Below are 17059 nucleotides of genomic sequence, written 5' to 3' on the forward strand. Positions count from 1 at the left end.
AACTGGAAGCCAGTCCATTCCTTTAAATCCATCTCCCTTTCAGCATTCTACATGGTCTTAGCTTTCCTGTGTCCTTCTCCATATGGATTAATGCTTTATAGTGGAAAGTCTTCTTAATATTCAGTGTGTTAGTGAATGGTGCTAAAACATGTCTATTGTTCATGAAACACTCTTGATCTTTCTCTTTTCCACAGGCAGGGGTGCTGACTGTGACCCTCAAAAGCTGCAGAGACCTCCCTAAATCCAGTATCCTTGAAGTATATGACAATCTCAGTGTTGCAAGACTAGTGTCTGGGTTTGTGTTTAAATGACTATCCATTGGTTTTGTCTGCAGAGGTCAATAGTTCAGGTTTGTCTGTTTATCTGAGCACTGCACCAGCTTGTATAAAGAAAGGCATTTAGGGAACTGAGTGTCACTTTGTGGAAATCGGTAAGGAACACATAGCTGCAGCCCATCAATGAGAAGACTTTATTCAGTGTGTTTATCCTTGTACACAGCAAACTGGTAGAATATGACTTGGTAAAGCATGGTTCCAAATGGCTCCAAAATGACTGAAATCCTGCAGGTCTTTCTTGTCTGTTTATGTTTGCAGATCAGTGAAAAGATGCTCTTGGGGACGAGGACTCAATTTTTCTGATGGCGGAGTTGATCTGCATTGCTGTTTGTACAGGTGCCTCCACACTCATGGGCCAAGCCACCATCATGCTGCTGGAAATCCTTAATGTGAGACCCACCTCCTTCACATAGCTGTATACAGTCTTCTTTTAGTGTTCTTTTTCTACAGAAAGCATCAGTTCCTCACCAGTTTGATCTGAGGCTCAAATATCAAGTAAAGCTCATTTGTACCATTGCCTGTGTGAAAGGGAGACAGAGAGGTTTGACTGCTTTCTTCTATTTTCAGAAAGTCTGCATGGTGAAGAGCTGGTGTTCAGCTGCAGATTCCTGGGCTATGGATATTATCACCAGGTTGGTGTTTAAAACAGATGAAGATCATACTGATATCTGTAGAAGTGTAGTAGTGATGAAGCTGATGATGATTCTAAATGGAGTGTTTTTTCTCTCTCTACAGATAAAACACACTGGAGGAACGATGGAAAGTCTGGTGCAGAAATCGTGCTCTTTCTGCTGCCCGCCACCCAAGACTAGTAAGACTACTAAGACTTTCACCCATAAATTTTAATAATGAATGAGTGATGCTTCTCCTCTCCATCTCCACCATATTCTTTCTCTCTCAGTAATGTGATGACCCCTTTCACACTGCACTCAGTGGACGTTTCCTCTTTCACACAGCAAGACAAAGAGAGAGGCAGTGAGGGCAGGACATCTGCAGGCCTAGTGAGATTCTCCAGGATGAGAGGCAGGTCAGTCTCACTTTATCAACGCTTAAGACCAGCATGGATAATTAACACTAAACTTGGTCTAGGAGTGAACAAGAGCACATCAATTACAATAACCCTTTCCTTGATGTTTCACCTGGAAGACCAATATGGACAAATTGACCAATCGCTCTCCGGTCCCTCTCAGTAATGTGGTGACGCCTTTCACAATGGCCTCAGTGGACAGTCACTCCTGGACGCACGCTGGGCTACTGGACGACTGCGTAGAAAAGAGAGGATCATTCAATAATAACTCTTTGTGGCTGTGCTTGTGTGTGTTTGGTAGGTGGTTGCAGCAGCGTAAAGCCTTGGAGGAGTGCAAAAAGAGACAACAGAGAAGATGAAAGACTGTCTTGTTGGAAACTGTCAAATATTGTGCGTACCCCTTCTAAACTGCACTCGAACAGCCAGTGATCTGAATTCTGAATGATACACGAGTTTGGGAGTGTTTGTGGATAACTCGTCATTGTTGTGTGATATCCAAAGTTTTATTATAACCATCTGGTAGATACAACCTTCCACTGAGCAATTTTAGGACTTCTACAGTAGCCATTGGGAAACACGGAGAAAGCTCTATTTATGTTCATTTATATTAATGTTATTATAATTATTTTCCAGAAGGGCATTTACAATACACATAAAAGTGTATAGATATTATTTATGGGACATAATATGGCAAATATTCGCCAATAGGCACTGTTCATTTTACAGTCCTCTGTGATATTATTAGAATAATTTTTAACTAGCACTAGCAAGCTAATAGAAGCATTAGCAAACGTTAACACCGTAAATTCATTTTTTGCAGACATATAGCTAATAAAGGAATTTATTCTAAAATGAAGTTAGAAGGTAAGATTTTTTTTCAAGTTTTTTTCATTTGTTAAGAACCAGTCACTAGATGTGTTTGAGCTAGCTAGCTAACATAGCACGAGCTAGGCTAGCGGACTCATTAAAATGCTTAGCACTGGCTAGCTGATCGTTCTCTTGAGCTCAGTGGTTAGGTAACTCATGGCTAACGTTAATTTAGTTAATATCTTAATGTTCATGTAGTTTATTGATGATTTTGGCGAATTAGTTTGAGATTGCGTTAGCTAGCAAGCTGCTAGCAGTAGTTAGCTAGCTATCTATGTTGACACGCCAGCTATTAGTGGTGTCGCGACACAGCCTATCCCCTCTGACGTCATCTTGCAGAAGGACCATTTAGGTCCTAATACAGTGAGCAACGACCCAAAGCGACTGTTTACTAGGACATATTTAATGCTGTGTTTTTTAAGCGTTAACATATTAGGAGTACAAGGGGTATTGTACCAGTTCACCCGGGGAGTATCAGCGCAAATAGCTGGAGGTTACACAGCTCATTCTCCTCGACCATATTAGCTGTTATGCTAATCCCCCCCCCCCTAAATTATATTAATTTATGTGCTGGTCTTGCTCACAAAAATCAAAATAAATAGCGACGCTGTTACTGAACACAGTAATAAAAAATATATATTTCCATTCAGACGTGAATGGGCAATTAATCACGTGGACAATTTCACCCAATGAAACAGTCTAGAGGGATGACGTTTCAGGGGTGATACGACGTAGATAACTGACGCTAATATCTGTTAGCAAGCTAACACACGCTAAGGGAGCTAGCAGTAGCTCGATAGCAGAGAGCAAGAGCACGATAGCTAGCTAGCTTTACCTGTTGGTATCAGCTTCATATGCCAGCGTAGCAACAACAGTATTATACCGTTGAACTTGCTGATATGTGATCCACATTTAATTTAATAGCAACGCGTTTAAAAGATAAAACCTTCTAAGTAACGATCAGTAATATTTAAATCGATAAATATAATTGAATAAATTGAATGTGGCTGATAAGTATGACAGCCTCGCAGATGGGCAATTAATCACGTGCGCGATTTTAACCAATGGAACAGTGGGGGGCGCTGCGTCATAGCTGTAGGTTTAGGCTGGTGTTAATTAGGTTAATTAGATGACATGGTTAATAGCTTATGAACTACCTATGATATATACTGACATCGATGATACTGGAGTTAGAACAGGGTCGATATCACAGTCCATCAGAAACACAGATGATGTCCAGCAGTGCAGTATAAGAGAAACTACAGTGTGAAATAAGTAAATGTCCGTGCAGTAAAGCATTTAAAGCATTTAAATGAACGCGATTAGTTAGTTCTAGGATAACTAATCCAGCAGTAGTATTAGTTACTCGCATAGTTTACACCCAGGGAAGCAGCTCCGCCGAAAACACGCACACGAGCGTTAATCTCGACCCGGATTTAGAGGGGAGGGGGTTGCTTTGTCGGCTGTATTGATGTTTTTCGTTCATTTTCACTTTCTGGTCGAATTTGTGAAACGACCACAAGAGGAAACATGGGACAAACTGGTAGGTCATACAGAGGTAGTCCTCTAGAGGTCGGAGTGGGCTGTGGTGATCCACAACGTCCACTCTGCATCCAGGACAGCAGGTGGCGGTAAGGGTCCTTTCTCTCGGTGTCAGGCGTGCAGGTCTAGAAATGGTGATCACTGTAGACACATATTGTCTCACTGAAGTTTATGTCCAGCGGTAAACCGCGTTGCTCCTGGATCCAGCTTTAATCTGGTCATTTGTGGAACTACCAGCTTTTCGTCCGTGCAGAGAGTCAGTAGCAGGTCTCTAGTTAGTCGGTGGAGGTGGAGGTGGACGTGCAGTGGTGAGTTAGTGAAAGTCTGGAGGTGGACACGGGATTTGAAGCTAGAGGTGGGGAGAGAAGCCCAAACTAACAGTTTAGTCCCACTCATTTTTCTCAGCACTCGCCGAGTATATATATATATATATATATATATATATATATATATATATATATATATATATATATATATATCTATATCTCTATCTCTAGCATGTTAAATATCTGGATCTGTCGGCGAGGGGAAATCTGTACACACCTGTAGTATGAAAAGTGTCACAACCAGTGGTGCCAACTCCTCAGTAAGGAAAGTAGCTATTGGCTGCCCTAGAAGTCGCCAAATCTTCTAATTTGCAGAATCGTTCATTTGCTTGTGTATGGTGTATAAAAACATCTTAAATATGTTAAAACTGCAAACGATCTCTGAATAAATGAAAAAATATTTATTTATTTGCATTTAAAATAGGCCAGCACTTCTCCAAATAACCAAATAACGCTGTGTCTCGACCCACATTACATAAATAATTTTTTTAATAAATAACACAAATCAATTTTCCCCTGTGTTGTTTAATCCAAAGGACTGTTATGTGAGGTGGAACTGCTGCTCTACGTTCAACCCTCCTCCTTTTATCCGGGCTTTGGACCGGCAAAGTGACCTTAAAACAGACACTTTGGCAGAGGTACTTAGTTATTTTTTTATTTTTTAGCGTGGAGGTGAGAGTGAGTGAGACTGTGTGAGTTAAATGCAGAGGTTTGTTTTCGCGTCTCTCTGAAGGCGCATTTATATTTACACCAGCGGCGGCTTTGGGCATGCGCAGTTCATTGCAGTGTGGACGTGGAGCGGTGTGGGTCTCCTCTGACTGTGAGCACTGGGAGTGTTGTGGGACAGGGCTCGCGGCACTACCGCTGCTGAGGGCAGAAACTGAAGAACATGTGTGTTCATCTCAGAGTCTCCAAAAGTCTCCAATAACACCAGATTAAGAGTCTAGATTTATCACTAGTCACTTAAAAAAAAAAAAAAGTTGTTAAATGGGCAACACTGCTCACAACCAGGTTATGACTGACAGTGAGTGCGGTGTCACGCTCCAGCCTATGAGAACGCAAGGAGAGAGGACCTTGGTTTTCACTGCAAAAATGTAGATTTACTTCCAGCTCCCTCTACAGAACAGACAATTCCTGCTGGCCTCACATCCCAACCTCACTCCTTCACCCATATTTTTACATCCACATCCATGTTTTTCTGAATAAAAAACTCACACACAGTATCGCATCATCCTCAGTCACTTCTCAACAGACAGATTGTCTGTGATTTTTTCCTGGAGCGGTCATGTAATGTGTGACCTGCTGTCGCTGAACAGTCATGTAGTGTGCAAACCACAGCGACTCCAACATTTACAATTACAATAGATCTGGTTGTGTAGTTTGAACAGTAGAGCGATCTGACGACTCTACAAGTTGTGTAGTATGTTGAAACCATTAAATAGCATGAATATAGACAAGAGAGATTAGAGATGTCTATTATAACTATTATAATGTTTCTTACTTTCTTTTATAGAGCTCTGAATTAGACATTATCTTTCTCACATACATGCTTTAAAACAACACTCAAAACAAAAGTTCAGTTAATCCTGTAGCCAGTGGGATGGAATGGTTTTAGTAAAAATAAACAGATTCTGGTCCCCACAAAGTTGGTTTTAAGGAAAGTCAGCTTTTTGAGAATGACCAGAAAAGTGCACTTGAGGTCTCTGACCATGTCTTTCTGATCTGTTAAAGGACCAATGGAGTTCCCAAAGCTTCCTCCTCACGATGGACCTGTGTTGTCAGTGGTGGACATGCATACTGGAGGAGAACCTTTGCGCATCATCATGAGCGGTTATCCAGACGTGATTGGGGACACTGTCCTTGCCAAACGGCGCTATGCACGAGAACATCTAGACCATCTTCGGAAAGTACTGATGTTTGAGCCCCGTGGTCACTATGACATGTACGGAGCCTTACTGGTCCAAAGTGAAATAGCAGAAGCAGACCTCGGGGTTCTGTTTATGCACAACGAGGGCTACAGCACAATGTGCGGCCATGCGGTTATTGCACTGGGGCGCTTTGCTGTAGACTACGGCTTGGTTAAAGCCCCTACATCACCAGAGACCCAAATAAACATACACTGTCCTTGTGGCTTGGTGAAGGCTTTTGTGGAGTATTCCAGTGGCAAAACAGGAGCCGTAAGATTCCAGAGTGTCCCAGCTTTTGTTTTTGCCACAGGTAATAAAGACGACAGACAGCCCCTGCCAGCCTGAGATGGAAAGGAGGGTTTATTTATAACCATATACACTTGAAGGCTTCTACAGAGTATTCCTTTCTTTAACTAAATGTTACATTATTTGCTAAGCCCCCCCTCCCCCTGATGTTATTCTTGTGTCTCTTTTCAGACGTGAAAGTAACTGTGCCTGGATATGGTGAAATCACAGTAGACATAAGCTATGGAGGTGCTCTGTATGCTTTTGTGGATGCTGAAAGGTTTGGAATGGATGTCAATAAATCCAGAACCAGAGACCTGGTGGATGTGGCAACGGCCGTGACCAGTGCTGTCAAATCTCAGGTACAGGCACAGTTGCATGAGCACAAGCATTACAGCATATGATTACATTACAGAGTAGTCATGAGGGAAAATATGCCAAAAGCCTTACTTCTGAATTCACAGTGTGTTATTTAACAGGTGAAGTTGCACCATCCTGTTAGTGATGATCTCGCTTTCCTTTATGGCACCATTCTCACCGATGGCAAAGATGCCTTCTCTGATGAGCCCACAGCCAACATCTGTGTATTTGCTGATGCTCAGGTGAGACTTGCTTCTCCATACAGTATTGTCTTCATACTTTTATATATTTTTGAGTCACCTCTTCATGTTCCACTGCAGTGTTACCATCTATCCAGGCTGATGTTTTGTGCTCTTAGGTGGACAGGAGCCCCACTGGGTCAGGTGTGACAGCTCGCATCGCTCTGCAGTACCACAAAGGTCTGATCCAACTGCACCAAACCAGGAGCTTTAGAAGTGGTACCACAGGAGCTATCTTTACAGGCAAAGCAGTACAGGTACCAAGCAACTCAGCCTTACACGTCACTCAATTTTGCTGAAAGAAGGGCCTCTGCAGTGTGTCATCTAAATCAGCATGCGGGTATTTGTGTCACACAATACTGATTTTCTAGATTCAGTGGTGCTAAATACACCACTAATACCAAAATAAAATTTCTTTTAAAGAGAAGCAAAATAGAACAAACCAGTCCAAGCAACCAAGTCAAATATGTTCATAGATTTAATTTACATTAGGGGAGCTGAGTATTATGCCCAAGTTATTTAGATTTAGACTAATGACATTTTAAATACAATCTGATACCATAATATTTGGAAAATATTGTAATATTGAATTCCAGTGTGAACATATTTTGTCCATAATGTGTGAATGTGTTTTTTTAAGCACACCATTTCAGTATATTTACTAGTGTAAACTTGCCTGTGTTTAAAGGAGACCACATGTGGAGACTTCAAGGCAGTAGTGGTTGAAGTTGCGGGTCATGCCTACTACACCGGAGTGGCCAGCTTCACTCAGGAGAACAGTGACCTCCTTAAGGATGGCTTCCTTCTCAGATGAGTTGAGAATGTTTAAGCCAGCATCTGATGATTCTGAGGGAAAATACTTCTGTCTGTCCATTTATACGCAAAAAACTGCCCAGTTTAAAATATTAGTATATGTTGAAGTGACAGTAATTGAAGCACAAGCACAATTTGTTTATTTGCTGAATGCAAGAAGAAATAATGTCCCATAAAATGTTGTACACACCACTTTTTGGGGTGGTTTTCTAAATAAGCTAAATAATGAAATAATCATATGTGACCAGGCTTGTTTTTCTATTCATTATCAGCAAATAAAAGTGTGCTGAAATTGTGAAGCTGTGTCCTCTGCACGGTCAATCAACAAACCATTTTTACTAGGAGTTCCCAGCTGTTTGTGTATTAATATATTTGGTACTTTTCCATGTTTCTTCTGTGAACATGCTGGGGTCCAGATATATATATATTTTTAAAATACATTCATGCAGTATCAGCAAAAATGCATGCATCACTTCTGTTTGGGGAAATAGCTGGGGTGGGCAAGGTGGTTATGAACTGTAGCTATTAGCTATATTAATCATAGTGACTAATACTTTAATGTAAGATTATATAAATAAATAAATATTCCATGTCTCCTGAAGTTAAAGCATCCACTAGCAGGCAATGTGCAACATGTACTCACAATGTATGTGCAGTGATGAGCTCAGACTTTCAACATAGCGGAATCTTCTTTAGCAAATCCTCAATTGTCTGTGAGGCAGCATTTAGAAGGGGTCTGAGTCTTTGCTGCAAGATGCAAACAACTAGAACAGAATGGCCAGATTACAGATTGCAAACGTGAAAAAAAAGCTGCAGAATTCTAGAGAAAGGTCTTGTGGACAGATGAGGCTGAGATTAACCACTATCAGAGTGATGGCAGGAGCAACAATCCAAAGCATACTACCTTCACTGATGTAACTGCAGAAGGCAATAGACTCTGATTTGCTCAAGTTCCAGTAAATGCCTCCAAACTCATTAGGCAGTTCATCATACAGCAAGATAAAGATCCCAAACACACTGCTAAAGCAACACTAGTGTTTTCCCAGGTAAAACAGAGTTCTTGCCAGTCACCTGATTTAAAGTCAACTGAGCATGCAGTCCAGAAACAAGCAAGAGCTGAAGATGGAGCCCAGGAATCGACTGAGTCACATGGCTGGAAAACCTCACAAGCCCCAAAAGCACATGCACAGACCACTATGTGAAGCCACAAGAGTTTTATTTACACATTTGCACAAAAACACACAGCATTACATACCACTATTGCTGTAACACTACCCTGTGGTTGTCTCGCCTCTCCAGCACGCTGTCTGCACTTGGCAGTCAGCTCTCCCTTTCTCGCGCGCGTGTGAGCTGGGCCATTAAAAGGGGCTGGGAGCTCCTCCCTAATCAGTCGCACCTGACTGTGATCAGGTGAGAGCGCCCAGCACCAGCACGTCCCCTCACAAAGGCTGCGTTAGAGGCTTGAGGACACTCAGCACCTGGTGAAGTCTCTGAATAAGTCACTGCATGGCAGAGGCATGCTGCACAGTGCTAAACATGACTGCTTTAATTTACCTAAGATCGCCATGGCCCCGTTATGGTGTCCTGAAAGGAGGGGGGCTGTGTTTCAACCGCGTTGTGATTTTTGACATGGTGAAACTGAAATGCAGGGGTTGGTTTAAGATGTCCTGGAGAGCTGCCTTGGAAATCCCTGATTGGCTGAATGGGGGGGCTCGATTTGGGCTGGAGTTGAAACCTGCTTGTCTGTAGCTTTCCAGGTGGAGGGTTGCAGATGGTCCTAAACTGACTCATTTTATACAGAACTGCAAACTAGAGCAGTGGTTCTCCATCCTGGTTCTGGAGTACCACTGTGCTGTATGTTGAAGCCCCCCTGCTCTAAGGTGCACAGTTCAGCTCAGGTAGAGCTTGCACATTAGCTTATTAGCCTGGTTAGTGGTACTGCAGGACCAGGATTGGGAACCACTGAACTGGAAGATGTATATTTCCAAATATAAAATTCTACTAATTTTACCAGCTGCAAAAAAACACCCTTTTTAATTTACTGAGGTCACACGAACAGACTGATCGCCATCTAATCAGCCATCTAATTTAGCCCTAGCCCTGCTAGCCGATCATATTGCACGTATTTCAGCTATGAGAACTTTTTGAATGAGACACAAAACATAAAGACACAAGGGGGGGGGGGGCTCTTTAAATATAACATGCGCCAACATGAGAAGATTTATAGATCCTTGATATTTCTATTAATATCTCTGTGGCGATGCAGCGATACAGTAATACGGCCCGCCCTGCCCATTGCGTCCCATTGCCAGATCGTACGTGACGAGACACTCGTCTCTGCCTCCTGCCGTGTCTGACTGGTGGAGTAGTGTGTCCGTCAGCTGCTTCTCGTCTGTAATTGGTGGATTTGTGCGTCTGTCCATGTTTAGTGTGAAACTGACCAATGGACACTCAAACTCTTCTCGTGCCTCTCGCCGTTAATTTACACTATTTTATTAATTAATTAATTTAGTGGTTAATCTGATTTTGTTAAGCTAGACTCGGGTAAAGACATTTTAAGCATCATAAATAATTTATTTATTTATGTAACTGTGTGGTTTACAGAAAATGAAGAATTTCTCAAATCTGAATTTTTCAGGTTCAGGGTTTGAGGATATCTCTTCACTCAGTGTTCTAGGTGAGATTGTTCTGAAGATTGTAATATAAAACATGGGGGTATTATCTTATATGCAAGTGCCTTTAAAGTCCAATTTAAGAGAAAGAAGAATGCCCTCAGTTTCTAGAGGGTTAATGAGTTTAGTGAGTTTCTCACATTGAAGTTTTACTGTGATTAAATACCCCCCTTTTACACCTGGTCACTTCATGTGACTAGTATCTGGACTGTATACTGATACAATTTTAGACCTACGTGTTTACATTAGGCAGTGAAATGCATCTCCAGTTATGACTGGCCCACACCACAGAATAATCTGAGTGATTTTGAGGCGTTCGAGGACAATCAGACTGACTATGATCTTGTCAGATTATCCTGCAGTGTGTGTGGAGTCTATGATCCTATCGGCCGTCCCATCTACTCCTGGAGCAGTTTGGGCCACCCTGACCGTAAAACAAAAATGTACAAACTCAGTATCCTGTAGTGTGGGGTGGACAAAGTACAAACGCAACTTTGACCTCATGCCTGAAAAACTGTCAACCAAGAGAGCCGAGCTGAACGGGACTCGTCAGTGAGTGTGTGTGTGTGTGTGTGTGTTAAAAGCATGGCGGTTTAAAAGCAGTTTCATTCACATCCTTTTCTTTTTCTTGGCTCTTTCTGAGCAGAAAGTTCTCACCACTAGTGTGGCAATGGTTTTGCTGTTATCCGCCAGAATGTTTACCACCCAGTTTGCAGGGGAGAACCTCTTTCAGGCCAGATTGTGAGAATCTAATGACCCGCAATGATCAAAAAATCTGTGAAAAATGTCATAATGTGTGAGGCCTCTCACATTTTCAACATCAGTTAGGATTTTAAAAAATCCTGCAGTGTGAGCCAGGTATGATGTGCTGTGTGAGACAGAATATGCAAATCTGCTTGCGCTTGAATTGGTTGCTGTCACAATTTTACACCCTCCATAATCATGGTCCTCACAGACACTGATCACATCCCAGGGGAGGTGTGTGTGTTGTACTGGTCTTGGAGAGACGGATGCATTTACACTTGAAGGCATCCCTTTGGTTTAAGGCATCAATGATCACAACACAGAAAAGTCAAATTTTCTCCCATTTATTTGTTTTTAGATCCATTTTACAATGGAAGGCATTTTTAAATTACAAAAGTCCAATGGAGGCATCTCACATTGTAAAGGAAACTTTGTCACAACATAAATCTAGACAGCGAATAAAAAGACTGGAGCAAATCCAGCAAGGAAGGAAGAGCTGATGGAGAGAGTATTGCATTGTTTTGGTTATTTACGTTTCGTTTTAAATAAGTCTACATTTCACATGACTGTCTTCAAAACAGAAAGACCCAACAACATGAATGCATAGAGTCTGCACAACCGAACACCCACAGTGTTTCAAACGACGTGGGCCTGGGCCTAATGCTAACTTAGCTTTAAAAATGATGTCAGCCAGCCTGTGTCTGATATCCAATGCTTTTCCATACAATGCAATGTAACAAGTAACCCACAACCTTACATACCGTAATTCAATAAAAGCACTCTATATAAAAACGGTCCTTAATAATAAAGGGAAAAAAAACATGGTTGTGAAGTTGCTTTACAAGTGTTCTGGACTTAGATTAAGAATTACTCTGGACCAGTTTACACAGTCAATGGAGTCTCCGTTGGAAATTCTTTTTTTGTTTTGTTTTTTTTTAAGTCCAGGGTTAGGCTTAATCTGGGACCAGACTGAACTACACAGATTATATCTGCTTGGTATCAACCAGTCCAGCAGGGTCTGTTTATTCTTGTCGTATATTGGTGGGAAAAGTCTGCATGTGTCCTCGGCATGGAATGGCGTTGTCGTTTTGTAACTCTGCATGCTGTGTTTCAACATTAAGTCAATGAAGAGTTTTTGCCTCTGTGTTGGTTTCACGTGAGCTTGTGTGGAAGAACAGGAGAGAACCTGCTATGGAAAATGAAAGTGTGTGCCTCTGCTTTGTGGTCTTCTCAAGTCAAATCCAGATTTGACCTTTTTTCCTTTCTTGGGAGTCACAAATCTCAGTACGCCAGCACCAAGTTAGTCCACATGAAAAAGATGAAATAAAAACCTGCATGAGGTGTTTTTTTTTTGGCAGCTGTCTTCTTAAAATCTCTAAAAGTCTCTTTCCCCCCAACTTTGTGACAGGTGCCCCATTTCAGTTCATTAATATGTGTGGACAAACCCTCTAGGGGTTCACACTCTCTCTGCTGGCCAATACACTCTTTCATGTGCTGTGTCCATATGTCTAATAGAGTGCTCTCCCACTGTCCACCACTTTGGGGCAGTATTGTCCAGTTCAGTAACACAACGCTTGTGGAGAGCATAGCTTGGAGAGCATGGGCCTCAGATGAGGGGTAACGTCATCAAAGCTGTGTGGCTCGGTAATGAAGCTTTGTGACCGGCCAAACCGGCCTTAGCTCAGAAGTTGAGTTTGGTGATGGGCCGCTCCCTGCCCGTGTCCGTGGTTTGGCTGTTGATACGCTTGCGGTTGCGCTTCATCTTGGACAGGTCCTTGTCGAACACCTCACCAGAGCGCAGTGCTGACACCAGGTCATCAAACTCACCCCCGTCATCCTCTCCATTCTCTTTGGCCTTCCGGGCCTTTCTCTCCTTCTCCCTCTGCTCCTTTAGCTGCGAGAGGAGGAGAGGAGCAGAATGTGACACAGCGTGGCAACTAGCTAAACTGCTCTATGACTCTAGTTGGAATTGCACAGCTTAGGTTTTTAAAAATAGCTGTTGAATTATGGTTTATGGCCATTATGATTCATGTTATCTTTTACCATGGGTCTGGACTGTGTAAAGAGCAGATGTTTCATCAGTCCCATCAACTGCCCAAAAGAAATGACATGTTTCTTGACATCAAAGTAATTACAGGCTTGCTGCCCAGTCATCTGCTTTTTGCTGGAAGATACAGTTTTTCCAGTGAACTTAAGACAAGGGAATAGCTAGCCTCTAACTTACATGGTCATGTGTGACTAGACTAGAGGCATGTGGATGTATCTTTTTTTTTTTTTTTTTGCATAAATTCTCGTATGATCAGTCTCAGCACCTCTTAGTGGACATGAATGGGTGGAGTTCCTCACCTGAGCCTCCATGCGTGCCCGCCGCTCCTCCTCTTCTTTGCGTCTGCGCATGTTCTCGTTCTCCTGCCGAGCCTCAGTGAAGGACTGCAGGAACTGGTCAAAGATCCCGAAGAACTCATCAGGTTGCATCTTCCCAGAATCTTCACCAAAGTGCTTAACCGCCTTCAAAAACTGTAGAATATGAAAGCAAGATGAGCGTTACACATTACATGCATTACACATGGTTTGATTATCTTGGAACGGACAGTTTTCAGCACGGATCAAAAGATCAGATAACACTGTGAAGTAAATGTGAACGCTGTATTTATGCGAGTACAGTAAACACTCCAATACAATACATTATTATTTAAAAACATGAAACACATTCAGTAATGAGGAACATATGTGTAACGTAAAGAAGTGAGAGCACACTTGGACCCCGTTCACACCTGAGAGAGCACCATCTACCCCACCCAGGGTTTTGAGGTGTAGTGTTAAAAGCTCATATTAGTTTGAAAAGGTGTTGATGACTTCCTATAAAATTACCTTAGGCATTATTAAATGTCATTATTCATAAAGTGGCATTACAATTATCTTGTCGTATGACCCTTCACACAATAAACCTAGTCTTTAATATGTTGTTATACAATCTGCCAATTCTTTTTTTCCCCCCATTTGAATTACAACGTTTTGACAAGTGTCCCCAAACCTGGCCTGCTTTAAGCAAGTGGCACCAAAAGTAAGAGCACACGTAAAGCAGAAGAAAACACTCAGTAGGGGTTTAATGAAGCTGCAGTAAATGATCCCTGTCACGCACTGCTGACGTTCTTCTACTGGTAGCCCAGTTCAGAGCACTCTAGTTAAGCTACTTTTTATTGGTGGCTGATTACAGCCTGAGAGGGGGGGGGGGGGGGGGGGGGGGGGGGGGGGGTGTGTGCACAGAGAGAAAGGGGACTCTGCTGTGGTACCGACAAAGCCTCGTGCCTCCTCTCCACAGGAGAAGAGGCCTAAACCTTCCCACAATGTCTTTGATGTGCCTTTATCGCTGCCATATGGGCCAGGCCCTCCGTAGGGCAGCTTGTGCTTTAACCAAAGGGCATGTTTCAAGTTTTTATTCCATTCCCCCCCTCCGTCCGTCCTCCCATTTCTTAATATCACTTTCACAACACTGCATGATTCCATTGCCATTTGCTGGATGTATTTTGCAGTAGTGAAGCGGCTTAAAATTGAGGTTAAAGGTTGTTTAGAGAACAGACTATTTGGATTCTTGACCACAAACAAGTATGTGAAGCCCATAAAGTTCAGTTTGGGCCAGCCCAATCTTGTATGCTTAGGGTGTCTACAGTGTACCCTAACATGTTCTTCCCTCAGCACGGACGTAGCACTCAAAGCCAACATTAGCTGCGTGTCCTGTTCCGCCTCTACGTCCTGTAGGGCCCCCAGGGGCAGAGCAGAGTGCCAGGGTCACTTCATAGGAAGTGCTCACAGTGAGAGGGCGGAGGTCGGCTCCTGCATACAGCAGGCAGAAGCACGGGCTGTTTCCACAGCTGGCCTCTGAAGGAAGCACAGGGAGCTCTGCATCGCCTCTCACTCGACACCTTACACACACACACGCATGCGCACTTACACAGAAACAGCCGTGTGTGTGTACACTCACCAGTTCCTTGGCTTCATTGAGGGAGTCTTCCACATCAGAGAAGCTGAAGCTGGCCAGTGTGACGAACTGGCTGACCACAGACACAAACTTATCCCCCACCTCTTGAGGACGTTTCTTCTGAAACTCCAGCTCCTGTATGCGATAAAAGATCAGAGAGATGCTCACGGGGAGAAGTGAATAGGCTCTGAGAACCAAGAAACAGATGTATGAAAGTACAGTAGGACTGATGTTTGGGCAGATAACTGGAAACATGCAGGACTGATAAGTGCTTACACTTTCCACACTCTTCAAGCCACTGCGTAGGTTGTTGATCTCCTTTTCAAGCTCGGTCATGCTGCATCAATGTAAAAGAGAACAGGAGAGGAGAAGGCATGATGTTGCTTTGATTACTGAGAGTAAATATCACATAAAAGCACACTTTTAAAACCATTAGGGCAGTGTTTGAATCAGATACCCAGTGAGAGATGAGGAGAATAGTTCTATTTAACCTTAGGAAGTCCCTAGGAAATGCAGTTGTAAGAGAAAGCAAGTCAACTCTGGAACTCTCCCGCTTTCTGTACAAACATTTACACTAACACACAAACACTGAGCACAGCGAGTAAACATCCACAGTGCAGGCTAAAAAAAGTAAGTGAAGCTTTGTGTTAATAACAGTTAAGGAGCTGAAATGGGAGGTAAAGCAAGATATTCCAGAAATACTACTGAACTGAAACACATTTGCAGGGAGGAATGTTTCAAAATTTCTCCTCAATCTTATTTGAAGCTACAGGAATCACTTGGTGGAGGTGATTGCTCCTAAAGGCAGATCCACAGGTTATTCACTTTAAGTGTTCACTTACTTTTAATTGCAAGTGTACATAATTACAAAAAGAATTGTGTATATTTGCATGTATGAATAGGTATAGATCTGTCCATCAAACCCTTCTTTTTGTGCAAAATGATGAACTTTAAATATTTAGAATTTAGAAATAAAGTAGCTTTAGAAGTAATCCTTTATAAGTTCACCATCACGTGCTGTTTCACATGCGAACACCTTGGATGGACAACAGGAATGTAAGGTCATGCCAACACTTCTGTCTCCTTATCTAAGAAGGCATTGACGTCATGGGCAGCTGATTAAGGAGGCAGCATTCTAACAGACACCGAACCTTATAGGATTATTGAATGACACTATACATTTCTGTTCATGACCTAATCAGTCAACAATTCCTCATTAATGTTAAGAGGCTGATACCAATCAGTCTAACAAACCTATAATATTTAGAGAATGTCATTACTGAAAGAGTCAACCTGCAACAGCAACATGCAAAAAAAGTCAGGGGTGAATTGGGGTGGGTTTTTAACTCTTCGTTCTTCTCTGTGAACATAAAGAGCCAAATGCAATTATTAAATATGTAAAATGTGTCTCCATTACAGACAATTACAACATGCTCATGTACTTAAGGCTGGTCTTAAGTGCAACTTCTAAGGGCTGAGGCTTGGCTGCTATTCTGAGCCATGTGGAATAATCTCAAAGTGTGGGACAGATAGGCGACTGCCCCTCTCAGCGGCACACAAATAGACCACTGTGCAGGTCGACTGTAGAGACCGAGGTTCACATACAGTGATGCTAAAACTGCAAACACATCCAGAATACACTTACACCCATTCATTCACACATCTGTTGGTCATCACACTTTTACGGGATGTGCTTCAGGGCTCTTGGTTGAGACATTTATTTGGATGAGGCAATGAGAGCAACTAGCAGACAGTGACAGACATTAGACTGTGAGAAGTGTCATCATTCCCTTTGAACAATGGCCATTCTGACGGGAGAAAAGTGATACACAGAGGCGCAGTGTGATCTCTGCTCTCTCTTTCCAATCTCTCAAATGAGATCAAGCTCTGGCCCAGTCTTGTGACCGCTTCACCCGAGCAGCATGTATTATCACATTAGCCATACCATGGCTGAACCGTGGCT

At 42.5% G+C, this 17059-nt stretch overlaps 2 protein-coding genes across 10 annotated transcripts in view; one reads left to right on the top strand and one right to left on the bottom strand.

Moving 5' to 3' along the window:
* Positions 1-605: 605 nt before the first annotated feature.
* Positions 606-7989, top strand: l3hypdh (trans-L-3-hydroxyproline dehydratase). 6 transcript variants are annotated; one of them, XM_072696655.1, is made up of 11 exons: positions 606-724; positions 903-967; positions 1071-1146; positions 1237-1362; positions 1664-1752; positions 4634-4735; positions 5829-6314; positions 6482-6651; positions 6769-6891; positions 7008-7145; positions 7577-7989. In XM_072696655.1, the coding sequence occupies exons 7-11, from the start codon at positions 5834-5836 to the stop codon at positions 7700-7702; spliced, it is 1038 nt and encodes a 345-aa protein (XP_072552756.1). In that variant the 5' UTR covers positions 606-724; positions 903-967; positions 1071-1146; positions 1237-1362; positions 1664-1752; positions 4634-4735; positions 5829-5833; the 3' UTR covers positions 7703-7989. The 6 variants fall into 6 exon arrangements, with proteins under 6 accessions (XP_072552756.1, XP_072552747.1, XP_072552763.1 ...); XM_072696646.1 differs by having other exon boundaries at positions 1674-1752; XM_072696662.1 differs by having other exon boundaries at positions 1292-1362; positions 1674-1752.
* A 3456-nt stretch (positions 7990-11445) lies between these two features.
* daam1b (dishevelled associated activator of morphogenesis 1b) overlaps positions 11446-17059 on the bottom strand; it is an 83473-nt gene continuing 77859 nt past the window's right edge. For all 4 annotated transcript variants that reach the window (XM_072682849.1, XM_072682864.1, XM_072682840.1 and 1 more), the window contains 4 exons: positions 15373-15433; positions 15100-15231; positions 13464-13634; positions 11446-13011 (listed from right to left, as the gene is read on the bottom strand). In XM_072682849.1, the coding sequence (XP_072538950.1) occupies positions 12799-13011; positions 13464-13634; positions 15100-15231; positions 15373-15433 (577 nt within the window). In that variant the 3' untranslated portion in view covers positions 11446-12798. The remainder of the gene's footprint in view (positions 13012-13463; positions 13635-15099; positions 15232-15372; positions 15434-17059) is intronic.

Source organism: Salminus brasiliensis, chromosome 1 (genome assembly GCF_030463535.1).
Source record: "Salminus brasiliensis chromosome 1, fSalBra1.hap2, whole genome shotgun sequence".
In the NCBI taxonomy this organism is placed as follows: Eukaryota; Metazoa; Chordata; class Actinopteri; order Characiformes; family Bryconidae; genus Salminus; species Salminus brasiliensis.

Bases quoted from the DNA above. Each gene is read 5' to 3' on its own strand.
- l3hypdh (XM_072696655.1), top strand. From the start codon at position 5,834: ATGGAGTTCCCAAAGCTTCCTCCTCACGATGGACCTGTGTTGTCAGTG. The intron at 6,652-6,768 runs GTACAGGCACAG...GTTATTTAACAG, and splicing joins CCAGTGCTGTCAAATCTCAG to GTGAAGTTGCACCATCCTGT. The intron at 7,146-7,576 runs GTACCAAGCAAC...CTGTGTTTAAAG, and splicing joins TTACAGGCAAAGCAGTACAG to GAGACCACATGTGGAGACTT.